The 15,038-nt window shown below is 44.7% G+C and overlaps 1 protein-coding gene across 2 annotated transcripts in view; it reads right to left on the bottom strand.

Moving 5' to 3' along the window:
* Positions 1–2,619: 2,619 nt before the first annotated feature.
* Positions 2,620–15,038, bottom strand: part of LOC121540420 (influenza virus NS1A-binding protein homolog A-like) — a 42,986-nt gene continuing 30,567 nt past the window's right edge. For both annotated transcript variants that reach the window (XM_041849275.2, XM_041849274.2), the window contains 7 exons: positions 13,240–13,353; positions 12,010–12,154; positions 11,658–11,882; positions 9,903–10,024; positions 9,521–9,779; positions 5,608–5,781; positions 2,620–3,757 (listed from right to left, as the gene is read on the bottom strand). In XM_041849275.2, the coding sequence (XP_041705209.1) occupies positions 3,498–3,757; positions 5,608–5,781; positions 9,521–9,779; positions 9,903–10,024; positions 11,658–11,882; positions 12,010–12,154; positions 13,240–13,353 (1,299 nt within the window). In that variant the 3' untranslated portion in view covers positions 2,620–3,497. The remainder of the gene's footprint in view (positions 3,758–5,607; positions 5,782–9,520; positions 9,780–9,902; positions 10,025–11,657; positions 11,883–12,009; positions 12,155–13,239; positions 13,354–15,038) is intronic.

Below are 15,038 nucleotides of genomic sequence, written 5' to 3'. Positions count from 1 at the left end.
CACATATGGAATCATGTAGTAACCAAAAAAGTGTTAAACAAATCAAAATATACTTTATATTTGAGATTCTTCAAAGTAGCCACCCTTTGCCTTGATGACAGCTTTGCACACTCTTGGCATTCTCTCATCCAGCTTCATGAGGTAGTCACCTGGAATGCATTTCAATTAACAGGTGTGCCTTGTTAAAAGTGAATGTGTGGAATTTCTTTCCTTAATGCGTTTGAGCCAATCAGTTGTGTTGTGACAAGGTAGGGGTGGTATACAGAAGATAGCCCTATTTGGTAAAAGACCAAGTCTATATTACGGCAAGAACAGCTCAAATAACCAAAGAGAAACGACAGTCCATCATTACTTTAAGAAATGAAGGTCAGTCAATCCGGAAAATTTCAAGAACTTTGAATGTTTCTTCAAGTGCAGTCGCAAAAACCATCAAGCGCTATGAAGAAACTGGTTCTCATGAGGACCGCCACAGGAATGGAAGACCCAGAGTTACCTCTGCTGCAGAGGATACGTTCATTAGAGTTACCAGCCTCAGAAATTGCAGCCCAAATAAATGCTTCACAGAGTTCAAGTAACAGACACATCTCAACATCAACTGTTCAGAGGAGACCGCGAGAATCAGGCCTTCATGGTCAAATTGCTGCAAAGAAACCTCTACTAAAGGACACCAATAATAATAAGAGACTTGCTTGGAAACAAGAGCCATGGACATTAGACTGGTGGAAATCTGTCCTTTGGTCTGATGAGTCCAAATTTGAGATTTTTGGTTCCAACCACTGTGTCTTTGTGAGACGCAGAGTAGGTGAACGGATGATCTCTGCATGTGTAGTTCCCACCGTGAAGCATGAAGGAGGAGGTGTGATGGTGCGGGGTGCTTTGCTGGTGACACTGTTGGTGATTTATTTAGAATTCAAGGCACACTTAACCAGCATGGCTACCACAGCATTCTGCAGCGATACGCCATCCCATCTGGTTTGCGCTTAGTGGGACTATCACTTGTTTTTCAACAGGACAATGACCCAAAACACACCTCCAGGCTGTGTAAGGGCTATTTGACAAAGAAGGAAAGTGATGGAGTGCTGCATCAGATGACCTGGCCTCCACAATCCCCCGACCACAACCCAATTGAGATGATTTGGGATGAGTTGGACTCTTATGGGTTAATGATTTTCAATTTGAGCATCATTATTTCTATATAGCCTACACTTTCTCGTTCTGAACTTCTAACGCGAGTAGGACGGTTGTTGCTTCGTGACAATGATCACAAGAGCAGCTAGGTGTTGGCTGTCACCGGTTAACGCTTGATCTGACTGAATCTATGCATAGATTAGAAAATTACTTACAGTTAGTGAAACATTTGTCACAGAACATGTTTCATTCCAAACCTCCCCTGTGGGACCCTGATCCTAGCTAAAGCTCATGCCTCTATGTGTCTGATTCACAGTGAAACAAAATTCTGACTGTTCATTTTTAGAGCAGATGAGACAATTATAATTCCATAGAATTATAATTCTATTTCTATGGGTAGGTAATTGTTTGACATGGCCTGGCCAAAAGCCACGACCGCTCAGCAGAAAGTGAAGTGCTGCCCTCGACCCTTCTGTGGCCTACTTCCCTCAGCCAGGTCACGACGTGATTGACAGGTGTGCCGTTAGACTCGTAACAGATTATAGGAGGCTATTTTGTGAATTGACAGAACGTAGAGGGGAAGGATTAGTGGTCTTTGACCGACGTGTTAGGTTAGCCAATGTCCAAGGACAGGGTCATTCAATGGATTGCAGGTGCAGCTCAGCTGTTGCGCCGTTCACCCACCTTTAGAGATCATGTGACCCAGACTGACTGGATCCCGCTATCCTTCCCTCACTCCTTCCTCTGCAGGCAAACTACATTTACTGTAATCTCTCAAATTACACACTAATGGGAACAGAGAAAGGATTTAGGGCTCTATTCAATCCATAACGCTGAAGATCTGCTTTATAGCGCAATTGACAATTAAAAGGCAATGTTCCCACAGTTCGCGGAGACTGCATTCAAAAATTACCTTAATTTTAATGCAGATCTTCCGCAATACGGATTGAATCCAGCCCTTAGTGAGGTAGGTAGGTAATCCGGTCCCAGTGGAAACTAACTGGTAGAGGAGCTAAGGCTGCGTTTACACAGGCAGCCCAATTCTGATATTTTTCCACGAATTGGTCTACTGACCAATCAGATCAGATATTTTGCCAATAATTAGGCAAAGGATCAGAATTTGGTTGCCTGTGTAAAAAGCAGCCTTGGACGGCTGCAGAGACCATGCTGCTAATCACCTGACAGATGTTTCTGCTTGTGTAGAGAGAGAGAAAGAGAAGGAAGGGAGAGAGAGAGAGAGAAATGCTATATTTGGGGACAGTAATTGTGTCCTGGTGGAATAAATAGTGAGCTGCAACGTCCAATTGGTGGAAAGTTTATAGAACGTGTATAATCAGGTCGTTATTTCATTAGAACCCCAGGGTAGAAATTCCCCAACGCTGCCTAAAAGACAGCGAAAGGCTGACAGTCACTCCACTTTAACAAACCAGTCAAACCTGACTCTTAGTTCTAGTACTGTATTGACCTGGAAAACTACAAGAGGACATACTGTCAGGTTGAAATGGTTTATTAGTTAAGAAATATCAGCTTGTTACAAATGTGATGCAGCACTTTCCAATTGAATCATTCTAAACTCAAAAAAGAAAATCGAAGCCCAATGTCTGAACCCCTTCTAAAACACTCAACACAAGAAAACAGCATCTCTATAATAGTAAATTAGTCAAAATGCAGCAACAAAAGAGTTGGTTAGCAGAACAAGCACAGAAGCGTGTTAGGCGTTACTAAACTGGCACTGGTTCCGTTTGATGACTCAATAGTCATGTGCGTCCACTACTTCCTCTATTGGTAAATCAGCAGTGTATAAAAATATAAAAAAGGCGTTCAAGATTCGTCAAGCAATCCAGCTTTAGTTTAAATGACACAAAAAAGCCATGATGAAGGGAGTTACCCTCTTTCTTTGAATAAGGCTTCAGAATTGCAGATTTTAAATGTGTGAGCTAAAATAACAGTTCAACAAACAAAACAAAAAACTTTCCTAAAACAAGTCAACCCAAAGTTTTCCAGTAGTCACCTATTCTGATCAGACCAGTAAATCTAAGGTAGTCTTGAGGTGACCAAAACAGTAGCCTTTTCTCTGTAAACCCTCAGAAAACAACTTTCAACAAAGAAAAACTAAATTGCACTAAAAATGTATTAAATGTTGGCATTCTTAAGAAAAAAAAGAAAAAGAAAAAATGTAAATATATACAGAACGAAAAATATTGTATGCAATATGCAAAGGCTTGATGTTGCCTTCGGTGGCAACCCCCCCCCCACCCCCACCAAAAAGGATTCCCCTCCCGCTCACGTAAATAAAATCATGAAACACGATTACATCACTAAGCATGTTAGTTTAGGACCCCCCATAACACAACCTTAACCCCTGATTCTCAGGCGGAAGAGGAGAGGGCCTCGGCGCAGTCACTCCACTCATCCGTCTCAGGGTTGTACACCTCGAGCGTGTTCAGGAAGTTGTTTCCGTCAAAGCCGCCCACGGCGCAGATGACGTCACCCAGCGCGGCTACACCCGCATTGCTCCGTGCCACGGTCATGCTACCCAGCATCCTCCACCTGTTACAGGCTGGGTCATACACCTCTACGCAGCGCAGTGCATGGGAGCCATCGAACCCACCAACCACTAAGAGCTTCCCTAGAGAGGGGAAGAGAAGGAGATAAGAGAGAGGAGAGAAAGAGAGCGAAGGGTCAGCACAAATCAGATTTTATCTGAGGAGTATTGTTTTGGATATTTCTGCCAAATTCCAAGGTTGCAACCACAGCAAACTGCATTCCCACCCTGTGAACTGATTACACTATACAGTGGGGAGAACAAGTATTTGATACACTGCCGATTTTGCAGGTTTTCCTACTTACAAAGCATGTAGAGGTCTGTAATTTTTATCATTGGTACACATAAACTGTGAGAGACGGAATCTAAAACAAAAATCCAGAAAATCACATTGTATCATTTTTTATTAATTAATTTGCATTTTATTGCATGACATAAGTATTTGATCACCTACCAACTAGTAAGAATTCCAGCTCTCACAGACCTGTTAGTTTTTCTTTAAGAAGCCCTCCTGTTCTCCACTCATTACCTGTATTAACTGCACCTGTTTGAACTCGTTACCTGTATAAAATACACCTGTCCACACACTCAATCAACAAGACTCCAACCTCTCCACAATGGCCAAGACCAGAGAGCTGTGTAAGGACATCAGGGATAAAATTGTAGACCTGCACAAGGCTGGGATGGTCTACAGGACAATAGGCAAGCAGCTTGGTGAGAAGGCAACAACTGTTGACGCAATTTATTAGAAAAAGAAGAAGTTCAAGATGACGGTCAATCACCCTCGGTCTGGGGCTCCATGCAAGATCTCACCTCGTGGGGCATCAATGATCATGAGGAAGGTGAGGGATCAGCCCAAAACTACACGGCAGGACCTGGTCAATGACCTGAAGAGAGCTGGGACCACAGTCTCAGAGAAAACCATTAGTAACACACTACGCCGTCATGGATTAAAATCCTGCAGTGCACGCAAGGTCCCCCTGCTCAAGCCAGCGCATGTCCAGGCCCGTCTGAAGTTTGTCAATGACCATCTGGATGATCCAGAGGAGGAATGGGAGAAGGTCATGTGGTCTGATGAGACAAAAATAGAGCTTTTTGGTCTAAACTCCACTCGCCGTGTTTGGAGGAAGAAGAAGGATGAGTACAACCCCAAGAACACCATCCCAACCGTGAAGCATGGAGGTGGAAACATCCTTCTTTGGGGATGCTTTTCTGCAAAGGGGACAGGACGACTGTACCGTATTGAGGGGAGGATGGATGGGGCCATGTAATGCGAGATCTTGGCCAACAACCTCCTTCCCTCAGTAAGAGCATTGAAGATGGGTCGTGGCTGGGTCTTCCAGCATGACAACGACCCGAAACACACAGCTAGGGCAACTAAGGAGTGGCTCCGTAAGAAGCATCTCAAGTTCCTGGAGTGGCCTAGCCAGTCTCCAGACCTGAACCCAATAGAAAATCTTTGGAGGGAGCTGAAAGTCTGTATTGCCCAGCGACAGCCCCGAAACCTGAAGGATCTGGAGAAGGTATGTATGGAGGAGTGGGCCAAAATCCCTGCTGCAGTGTGTGCAAACCTGGTCAAGACCTACAGGAAACGTATGATCTCTGTAATTGCAAACAAAGGTTTCTGTACCAAATATTAAGTTCTGCTTTTCTGATGTATCAAATACTTATGTCATGCAATAAAATGCAAATTAATTAATTAAAAATCATACAATGTGATTTTCTGGATTTTTGTTTTAGATTCCGTCTCTCACAGTTTACCTATGATAAAAATTACAGACCTCTACATGCTTTGTAAGTAGGAAAACATGCAAAATCGGCAGTGTATCAAATACTTGTTCTCCCCACTGTACATGGTAATCCCCTCGAGTCCGCCCCAGTTAATAGCAGACCATAGAATTAGAATGGTCCATTTCTATGGAGTAGTCCCTTACCATCGTAGACGGCCACCCCAGCCCCCCTGCGAGCAACGTTCATGGGGGTGATAAGGGTCCAGGTGTTATTCTCAGGGTTGTAGCGCTCCACTGTGTTCAGGCAGTTCCACGACTCAGCACCTCCAATCACGTACATGAAGCCATCCAGCTCACATACCGCAGCCTGGTGCCTCTCTAGGAGAACAGACAAGGTTAACACTACACATTACTCACTTTTCACATTCACAGACCAACTCAAAGCTGTTCCAGTTCTTAACTAATACAGTATGTGCAATACAGTGCATTCGGAAAGTATTCAGACCCCTTTACTTTTTCCACATTTTGTTACGTTACAGCCTTATTCTAAAATAGCTTAAAATGTAGTTTTTCCCCCCCTCATCAATCTACACACGATACCCCATAATGACAAAGCGAAAACAGGTTTAGGCATTTTTGCAAATATATATACACTGCTCAAAAAAATTAAGGGAACACTAAAATAACACATCCTAGATCTGAATGAATGAAATAATCTTATTAAATACTTTTTTCTTTACATAGTTGAATGTGCTGACAACAAAATCACAAAAATTATCAATGGAAATCAAATGTATCAACCCATGGAGGTCTGGATTTGGAGTCACCCTCAAAATTAAAGTGGAAAACCACACTACAGGCTGATCCAACTTTGATGTAATGTCCTTAAAACAAGTCAAAATGAGGCTCAGTAGTGTGTGTGGCCTCCACGTTCCTGTATGACCTCCCTACAACGCCTGGGCATGCTCCTGATGAGGTGGCGGATGGTCTCCTGAGGGATCTCCTCCCAGACCTGGACTAAAGCATCTGCCAACTCCTGGACAGTCTGTGGTGCAACGTGGCGTTGGTGGATGGAGCGAGACATGATGTCCCAGATGTGCTCAATTGGATTCAGGTCTGGGGAACGGGCGGGCCAGTCCATAGCATCAATGCCTTCCTCTTGCAGGAACTGCTGACACACTCCAGCCACATGAGGTCTAGCATTGTCTTGCATTAGGAGGAACCCAGGGCCAACCGCACCAGCAGATGGTCTCACAAGGGGTCTGAGGATCTCATCTCGGTACCTAATGGCAGTCAGGCTACCTCCGGCGAGCACATGGAGGGCTGTGCGGCCCCCCAAAGAAATGCCACCCCACACCATGACTGACCCACCGCCAAACCGGTCATGCTGGAGGATGTTCTTGGTGTTCTCTGGCAAATGCCAAACGTCCTGCACGGTGTTGGGCTGTAAGCACAACCCCCACCTGTGGACGTCGGGCCCTCATACCACCCTCATGGAGTCTGTTTCTGACCGTTTGAGCAGACACATGCACATTTGTGGCCTGCTGGAGGTCATTTTGCAGGGCTCTGGCAGTGCTCCTCCTGCTCCCTCCTACGGCCTCCTCCACGTCTCCTGATGTATTGGCCTGTCTCCTGGTAGCGCCTCCATGCTCTGGACACTACGCTGACAGACACAGCAAACCTTCTTGCCACAGCTCACATTGATGTGCCATCCTGGATGAGCTGCACTACCTGAGCCACTTGTGTGGGTTGTAGACTCCGTCTCATGCTACCACTAGAGTGAAAGCACCGCCAGCATTTAAAAGTGACCAAAACATCAGCCAGGAAGCATAGGAACTGAGAAGTGGTCTGTGGTCACCACCTGCAAAACCAGTCCTTCATTGGGGGTGTCTTACTAATTGCCTATAATTTCCACCTGTTGTCTATTCCATTTGCACAACAGCATGTTAAAATGTTCTGTCAATCAGTGTTGCTTCCTAAGTGGACAGTTTGATTTCACAGAAGTGTGACTGACTTGGAGTTATATTGTGTTGTTTAAGTGTTCCCTTTATTTTTTTGAGCAGTATTTGTATATATAAAATACCTTATTTACATAAGTATTCAGACCCTTTGCTATGAGACTCGAAATTGAGCTCAGGTGCATCCTGTTTCCATTGATCATCCTTGAGATGTTTCTACAACTTGGAGTTCACCTGTGGTAAATTACATTGATTGGACATGATTTGGAAAGGCACACACCTGTCTATATAAGGTCCCACAGTTGAGAGTGCATGTCAGAGCAAAAACCAAGCCATGAGGCCGAAGGAATTGTCCGTAGAGCTCCGAGACAGGATTGTGTCGAGGCACAGATCTGGGCAAGGGTGCCAAAACATTTCTGCAGCATTGAAGGTCCCCAAGAACACAGTGGCCTCCATCATTCTTAAATGGATTAAGTATGGAACCACCAAGACTCTTCCTAGAGCTGGCCGCCCGGCCAAACTGAGCAATCGGGGCCTTGGTCAGGGAGGCGAGCTCCAGAGTTCCTCTGTGGAGATTGGGGAACCTTCCAGAAGGACAACCATCTCTGCAGCACTTCACCAATCAGGCCTTTATGGTAGAGTGGCCAGACGGAAGCCACTCCTCAGTAAAAGGCAAATGGCGGCAAGCTTGGTGTTTGCCAAAAGGCACCTAATGGACTCAGACCATGAGAAACAAGATTCTCTGGTCTGATGAAACCAAGATTGAACGCTTTGGCCTGAATGCCAAGCGTCACATCTGGAGGAAACCTGGCACCATCCCTACGGTGAAGAATGGTGGTGGCAGCATCATGCTGTGGGGATGTTTTTCAGCTGCAAGGACTGGGAGACTAATCAGGATGAAGGGAAAGATGAACGGAACAAAGGACAAAGATCCTTGATGAAAACCTGCTCCAGAGCACTCAGGACCTCAGACTGAGCACACAGCGAAGACACCGCAGGAGTGGCTTCGGGACAAGTCTCTGAATTTCCTTGAGTGGTCCAGCCGGAGCCCGGACTTGAACCTGATCGAACATCTCTGGAGACCTGAAAATAGCTGTGCAGAGACGCTCCCCATCCAACCTGACAGAGCTTGAGAGGATCTGCAGAGAAGAATGGGATAAACTCCAAATACAGGTGTGCCAAGCTTGTAGAGTCATACCCAAGAAGACTTGTACTCACTGCCAAAGGTGCTTCAACAAAGTACTGAGTAAAGGGTCAGAATATTTATGAAAATGTGATATTTAATTTTTTATACATTTGCAAACATTTCTAAAAACCTGTTTTTGCTTTGTCATTATGGGTTAGTGTGTAGATTGATGAGGGAAAAAAAACAATTTAATCCATTTTAGAATAAGGCTGTAACGTAACAAAATGTGGAAAAAGACAAGGGGTCTGAATACTTTCCGAATGCACTGTACATAAGCACAATTACTAAAGCATTCGGCCCTGGTGACAGATCAAAGAACCCCTTTTTGGTATTATCTGGAACCCTTTTTGCTCAGTGTGTAGTGTGTGTGTAGTATTGGTACAGTATGTGTGTAGTACAATCGTATTTGAACAATGAAGCTAAAACTTTTAATTTGGCTCTATACTCCAGCATTTTGGATTTGATATCAAATGTTTTATATGAGGTGACAGTACAGAATGTAGCCTTTTATTCGAGGGTATTTTCATACATATCTGTTTTACCGTTTAGAAACTAATGCACTTTATGTATCTTGTCCCCCCTTTAGATGTCAAATATTTTCACAAATTCACTTAGTGTACTCAATTTAGTCAAAAGTTTAGTATTTGGTCCCATTTTCCTAGCATGCAATGACTACAATATTGTGACTCTTCAAACTTGTTGGATTTATTTTCAGTTTGTTTTGGTAGTGTTTCGGATTACGTTGTGCCCAATGAATGGTAAATAATGTGTCATTTTGGAGTCACTTATTGTAAATAAGAACAGAATGTTTCTGAACACTTCTACATCCAAGTGGAAATTCCCTCAAATAATCGTGACATTCTGTACTGTCACCTCATATAAAACATTTGATCTCAAATAAAAAAAATGCTGGAGTATAGATCCAAATTAAAATAAATACGTAGGGAAGTGTATGTGTGGTATAGGTACTTACTGATGTTGAGGGGGGCACAGTTGTTCCAGGTCTTGGTCACAGGGTCAAAAGCGTCACAGTTCTTCAGTCCTTTCTGCCCACAGGGGTCTGACCCTCCCACCACAAACAGCTTATTGTTCAACGAGCAGACACCTGCGTTGCAGCGATTGGTCCGGAGCTCTGGCACCTGAGCCCACGTGTCAGTGTGTGGATCGTACGTCTCCCCACAGCTCAGCTCGTCTGAGTGGCCGTTGGAGCCACCCATCACGTACAGCTGACCCTATGAGGGATGAGAGGAGACAAAGAGGCGGGTTTAAGTCAGACAACTCCTGATAGGTCCGAGTCAGACAGGCACCTGTCAATCATATGAAATGCGGGTCCAAAGGACAGGGGTGTGTGGTACCGTGAGCACGGCCATCTGGAAGCGAGCCCTGGCAGTCCGCATGGGGGCGGTGAAGGTCCAGCGGTCCTCTTTGGGGTCATAACACTCCACCGTCCTGAGGCACTCCTCCCGGTTATACCCTCCTGGAGAGGGAACATACAGAGAGGATACCAGGTCAGAGTCTAGGCCTACTGAACCATCAGGTTATATACACTGCCAGTCAAAAGTTTGGACACCTACTCATTCAAGGGTTTTTCTTTATTTTTACTATATATATTTTTTTACATTGTAGAATAATAGTGAAGACATCAAAACTATGAAATAACACATGGAATCATGTAGTAACCAAAAAAAAAAAAGTGTTAAACAAATCAAAATATATTTGAGATTCTTCAAATAGCCACCCTTTGCCTTGATAACAGCTTTGCACACTTGGCATTCTCTCAACCAGCTTCATGAGGTAGTCACCTGGAATGCATTTCAATTAACAGGTGTGCCTTATTAAAAGTTTATTTGTGGAATTTATTTCCTTCTTAATGTGTTTGAGCCAATCAGTTGTGTTGTGACAAGGTAGGGGTGGTATACAGAAGATGGCCCTATTTGGTAAAAGACCAAGTCCATATTATAGCAAGGACAGCTCAAATAAGCAAAGAGAAACAACAGTCCATCATTACTTTAAGACTAAGTCAGTCAATACTGAACATTTCAAGAACTTTGAACGTTTCTTCAAGTGCAGTCGCAAAAACCATCAATGATGAAACTGGCTCTCATGAGGACCGCCACAGGAATGGAAGACACAGAGTTACCTCTGCTGCATAAGTTCATTAGAGTTACCAGCCTCAGAAATTGCAGCCTAAATAAATGCTTCACAGAGTTCAACAGACACATCAAGATCAACTGTTCAGAGGGGACTGTGTGAATCAGGCCTTCATGGTCGAATTGCTGCAAAGAAACCACTACTAAAAGGACACCAATAAGAAGAGACCTGCTTGGGCCAAGAAACACGAGCAATAGACATTAGAAAGGTGGAAATGTGTCCTTTGGTCTGGAGTCCAAATTGGAGAATTTTGGTTCAAACCGCCATGTCTTTGTGAGATGTGGTGTGGGTGAACGGATGATCTCCGCATGTGTAGTTCCCACCGTAAAGCATGGAGGAGGTGGTGTTATGGTGTGGGGGTGCTTTGCTTGTGACACTCTCCCCGTGATTTATTTAGAATTTAAGGCACACTTAACCAGCATGGCTACCACAGCATTCTGCAGCGATACGCCATCCCATCTGGTTTGGGCTTAGTGGGACTATCATTTGTTTTTCAACAGGACAATGACCCAACACACCTCCAGGCTTTGTAAGGGCTATTTGACAAAGAAGTGCTCAGCATGTGGGAACTCCTTCAAGACTGTTGGAAAAGCATTCCAGGTGAAGCTGGTTGAGAGAATGCCAATAGTGTGCAAAGCTGTCATCAAGGCAAAGGGTGGCTATTTGAAGAATAAATATAAAATATATTTTGATTTGTTTAACACTTTCTTGGTTACTACATGATTCCATGTGTGTTATTTCATAGTTTTGATGTCTTCACTATTATTCTACAATGTAAAAAATAGTTTAAAAAAAGAAAAACCCTTGAATGTGTAAGTGTGTCCAAACTTTTGACTGGTACTGTGTATAGATAGATAGATAACGTTTGTGAGTAACAGGACAGGGTTGATTTGGAGGATCTGAGACCTGTCAGTGCCAGTTTCCAGATAGAGGCCCATTGGCTTTTTAACCCTGTATACCTGCAGCGATGAGCCTGCCCTGCAGGGTGGCAGTACCCAGGCCAGAGCGGGCATAGTGCATGGCGGTCAGCGGGTGTTCCTCCAGCTCCTCAGGCCGGGCCTCAAAGCTCAGGCTCTTCATCAGACAGGGTGTGGCAGAGGGAGAACTCTGGGGAGAGTTGCGGCCATGCAGGAAGATCACACATAACACCCCGTCCAGCACAGCCAGACACAGGTAGGTGTTGTCTGGGAGAGAGAGGGAGAAGGAGGAGAGAGGGAAATAGCCATGAGTGGAGGTGATGGTTAAACTTTATGCTATACACCCACTCCATGACACCGAAGGCTTCAAACATTCTTCGACACATTCACTTACTGGTGGTCTTCTCGGAGGCGATGTACTTCCACTCTCTCCTGCAGGGTTTGGGTGTGTTGGAGGCCAAGCCGGAGGGTGAGGTGCTGCCGGAGGAGCTGGAGCTCGGCTGTCTCTGGGTGTTGCTGTTCTCACGAGGGGGCTTCTTCTGCAAGAGCACAAAGCAGCTACAGAAGCCCAGCCAGAGGCAACAGCCACATCATTCCACCACTGGCTATTACACCAGCTGGCTGCAGAGCGCACACTCCACAATCTGGCCTGAAAATGGACTAAACCTGGGTTTAAACCTGCCTAGAAATACACCCAAGCACATTCTTTTAGCAGTGCTAATCCCCCTGAAATGGTTCAAACCAGCCTACAACCCATTTTAAACCATCTGAACATGCTGAAAGACAGCACAGACAATGCAAATACTTTTACAAATGCAGAAGCAGCTACATACGGAGACAAAACACAAAAGGTAGTAATCACTACCATTACCATTGAACGTGCAACATGAGCTACGCAAGCAAGTCTGTAGTATCCCCAGGTTCTACATGCTAATTGTTTCCCTTGTTGTCAGGCTACATAAGGTGGGATGAAGGCCAGGTTGGGCCAAGCGACACTCAGGTAGGCCCAGGAAAGGTCCAGGTAGGGGTGGGTAGTGCGTACGGCCCAGTACATCACTGGGGCCAAGCTCCATGCCATCCAGGACCTCTATAGCAGGCAGTGTCAGAGGAAGGCCCTATAAATTGTCAAAGACTCCAGCCACCCTAGTCATAGACTGTTCTCTCTGCTACCGCACAGCAAGCGGTACCGGAGCGCCAAGTCTAGGTCCAAAAGGCTTCTTAACATCTTCTGCCCCCAAGCCATAAGACTCCTGAACTGCTAATCATGGCTACCCAGACTATTTGCATTGCCCCCCCACCCCAACCCCCTCTTTTACGCTGTTGATACTCTGTTTATTATTTATGCATAGTCACTTTAACTCTATCCACATGTACATATGACCTCAATTAACCGGTGCCCCCGCACATTGACTCTGTACCGGTACCCCCTGTATATATCCTCCCTACTGTTATTTTATTTTACTGCTGCTCTTTAATTGTTAGCTATTTTTTACTGAACACTTTTTTTATTTTTCTTAAAAACTGCATTGTTGGTTAAGGGCTTGTAAGTAAGCATTTCACTGTAAGGTCTACACCTGTTGTATTCGGCGCATGTGGCAAATAAAAATTAATTTGATTTGTGTACCTGCACAAACTGGATGTGGTCCTCCTCCGCACCAAACCCAAACATCCCATGTTCCTCAAGGATGAGTGCGCCGTCGAGCAGCTTGTGGTCAGCTGAGTAGTACAGCGTTTGCACCTGCAAGACACACAGCGACAACACCCATGTGGCAGGCTGTCTCCATGGCAACACAGCAGCACCCCGGGCAACACGAGAGGGAGGGAGGTGGAAGGAAGACGGTGGGGGAGGGGGTTGGTTGGGGAGGAAGGCTGATCGGTTGTCACTGGTAGGAACCAATGCTTCTTTATCAACATGGACACACAGTTGAACGAACAGAGGTGGTTACAGTACATGTAGGAGTCCACACAAAATCAGCAGTTTCGACTTCTGTGCTGCCCTCTCTCCATAAGATCTAAAAAAGGAGGAGTCTGGGGTTGGTAAAGACGCAGCATCTGGAAACGTCTTCAGTCCTCACACCGGCTGCTTGGAAACCAGAAACCACGCTCACGGGTGGCTCAGGAAGTTGGTCAGTACAATTGCATAGGAAAACATAAGAAAAAAGGCACTGCAGTTCCCTGATGTAAATCCATGAGTTGTTCTTTCATACAGCAGGTGAAGGCAAAGCTTTGACATACATTGACGTTTCATACAAGTCGTCATAAAATAAAAAAACAAGAAAATAGATGTTTTCAAACAAAATTACAGTAAAAATCGGTTTAAAAAATCTGTTCAAATAAGTGATTGGATTGTGATGTGGGCATTGAGATGGTGTGTAGAATATTTTTGAGCAGAGAAGCATTTCAAAAGCTGCTTTAAATGGCCGTCATTCTGCTCTTGCCCACTTAGCACGGCTCTTAAAATGTACTGTGCAATCACTGCTATGGATTAAATATGGGATATGGTTCATATTAAATGCGGTTCCAAAATAAGGAGTTTGGCTATAAATCATGAATGAGAGATGACACATCATTGATCAGTGAATTATGAGGGGTGTATCGAGTATGTGGTGGAGGGGTTGGGGTAATCATTGTTACGTGCTATGCATATGTACTGTTCAGTGGATATGGGTTTCTGTGAGTACTCTCCTGCATGTCATTTTTTTATATCCGGACGACCAATGGAATGAAAGTAAATGTATGCATACTATCCAAATGTAAATATGTGTAAGCTAAGTGTGTGTGTGTTCCATAGACAGATAGGAACTCAGTGTTGCTTTGGCTGTAGAGAGGAAGTCGCTTCTCTCCCCCCCTTTTTTTTCCTCTCTCTGTTTCTCTCTCTGACTCATTACCCTGGTGGCTCAGTCTTGGTTCTTCAGTCTCGTCTCCTGCTGCTGTTAATAAACCTGGAGAACAGAGAAAATCAACGGGGAGGAACAGTCGTTAGTACTGGAGCGCACGCTGACACGCGCATGCAAACACACACTTAATGCGCACACACACACACCCCTGCTCAGAAAGAGAACAGTGAGATAGAACAGAGTCAAACAACTGCTCACTCGCATTTGTTTCAATGCTAAAGAGAAGAGACCAAAAAGTCATAACACTGTGGGGTGGAAACAACTGGTCACTAAAACAGACAAATGAAAGAGCGAACAGCAACGCTGCGGTGTCTCTGCTCACCTCTAGTTTGGAGTATGGCCAGGTACACTGTACTGCATAACTTTACACTTAAAAAAAGAAAGAATGGAAAAACAAACCAACCAACAGTCCTAACACAGTGTGTGAAATGACATCATGCCACGTTGGGTTGTGAACAGTGCCAAAACAACTTGTTAGAGGAAAGAGCGGAAAGGAGGGAGGGATATGGGGTGGATGAGTGCAAGC

Source organism: Coregonus clupeaformis, chromosome 26, assembly GCF_020615455.1.
Source record: "Coregonus clupeaformis isolate EN_2021a chromosome 26, ASM2061545v1, whole genome shotgun sequence".
Classification (NCBI taxonomy): Eukaryota; Metazoa; Chordata; class Actinopteri; order Salmoniformes; family Salmonidae; genus Coregonus; species Coregonus clupeaformis.
This window is presented reverse-complemented; position numbering and strand designations above follow the sequence as displayed.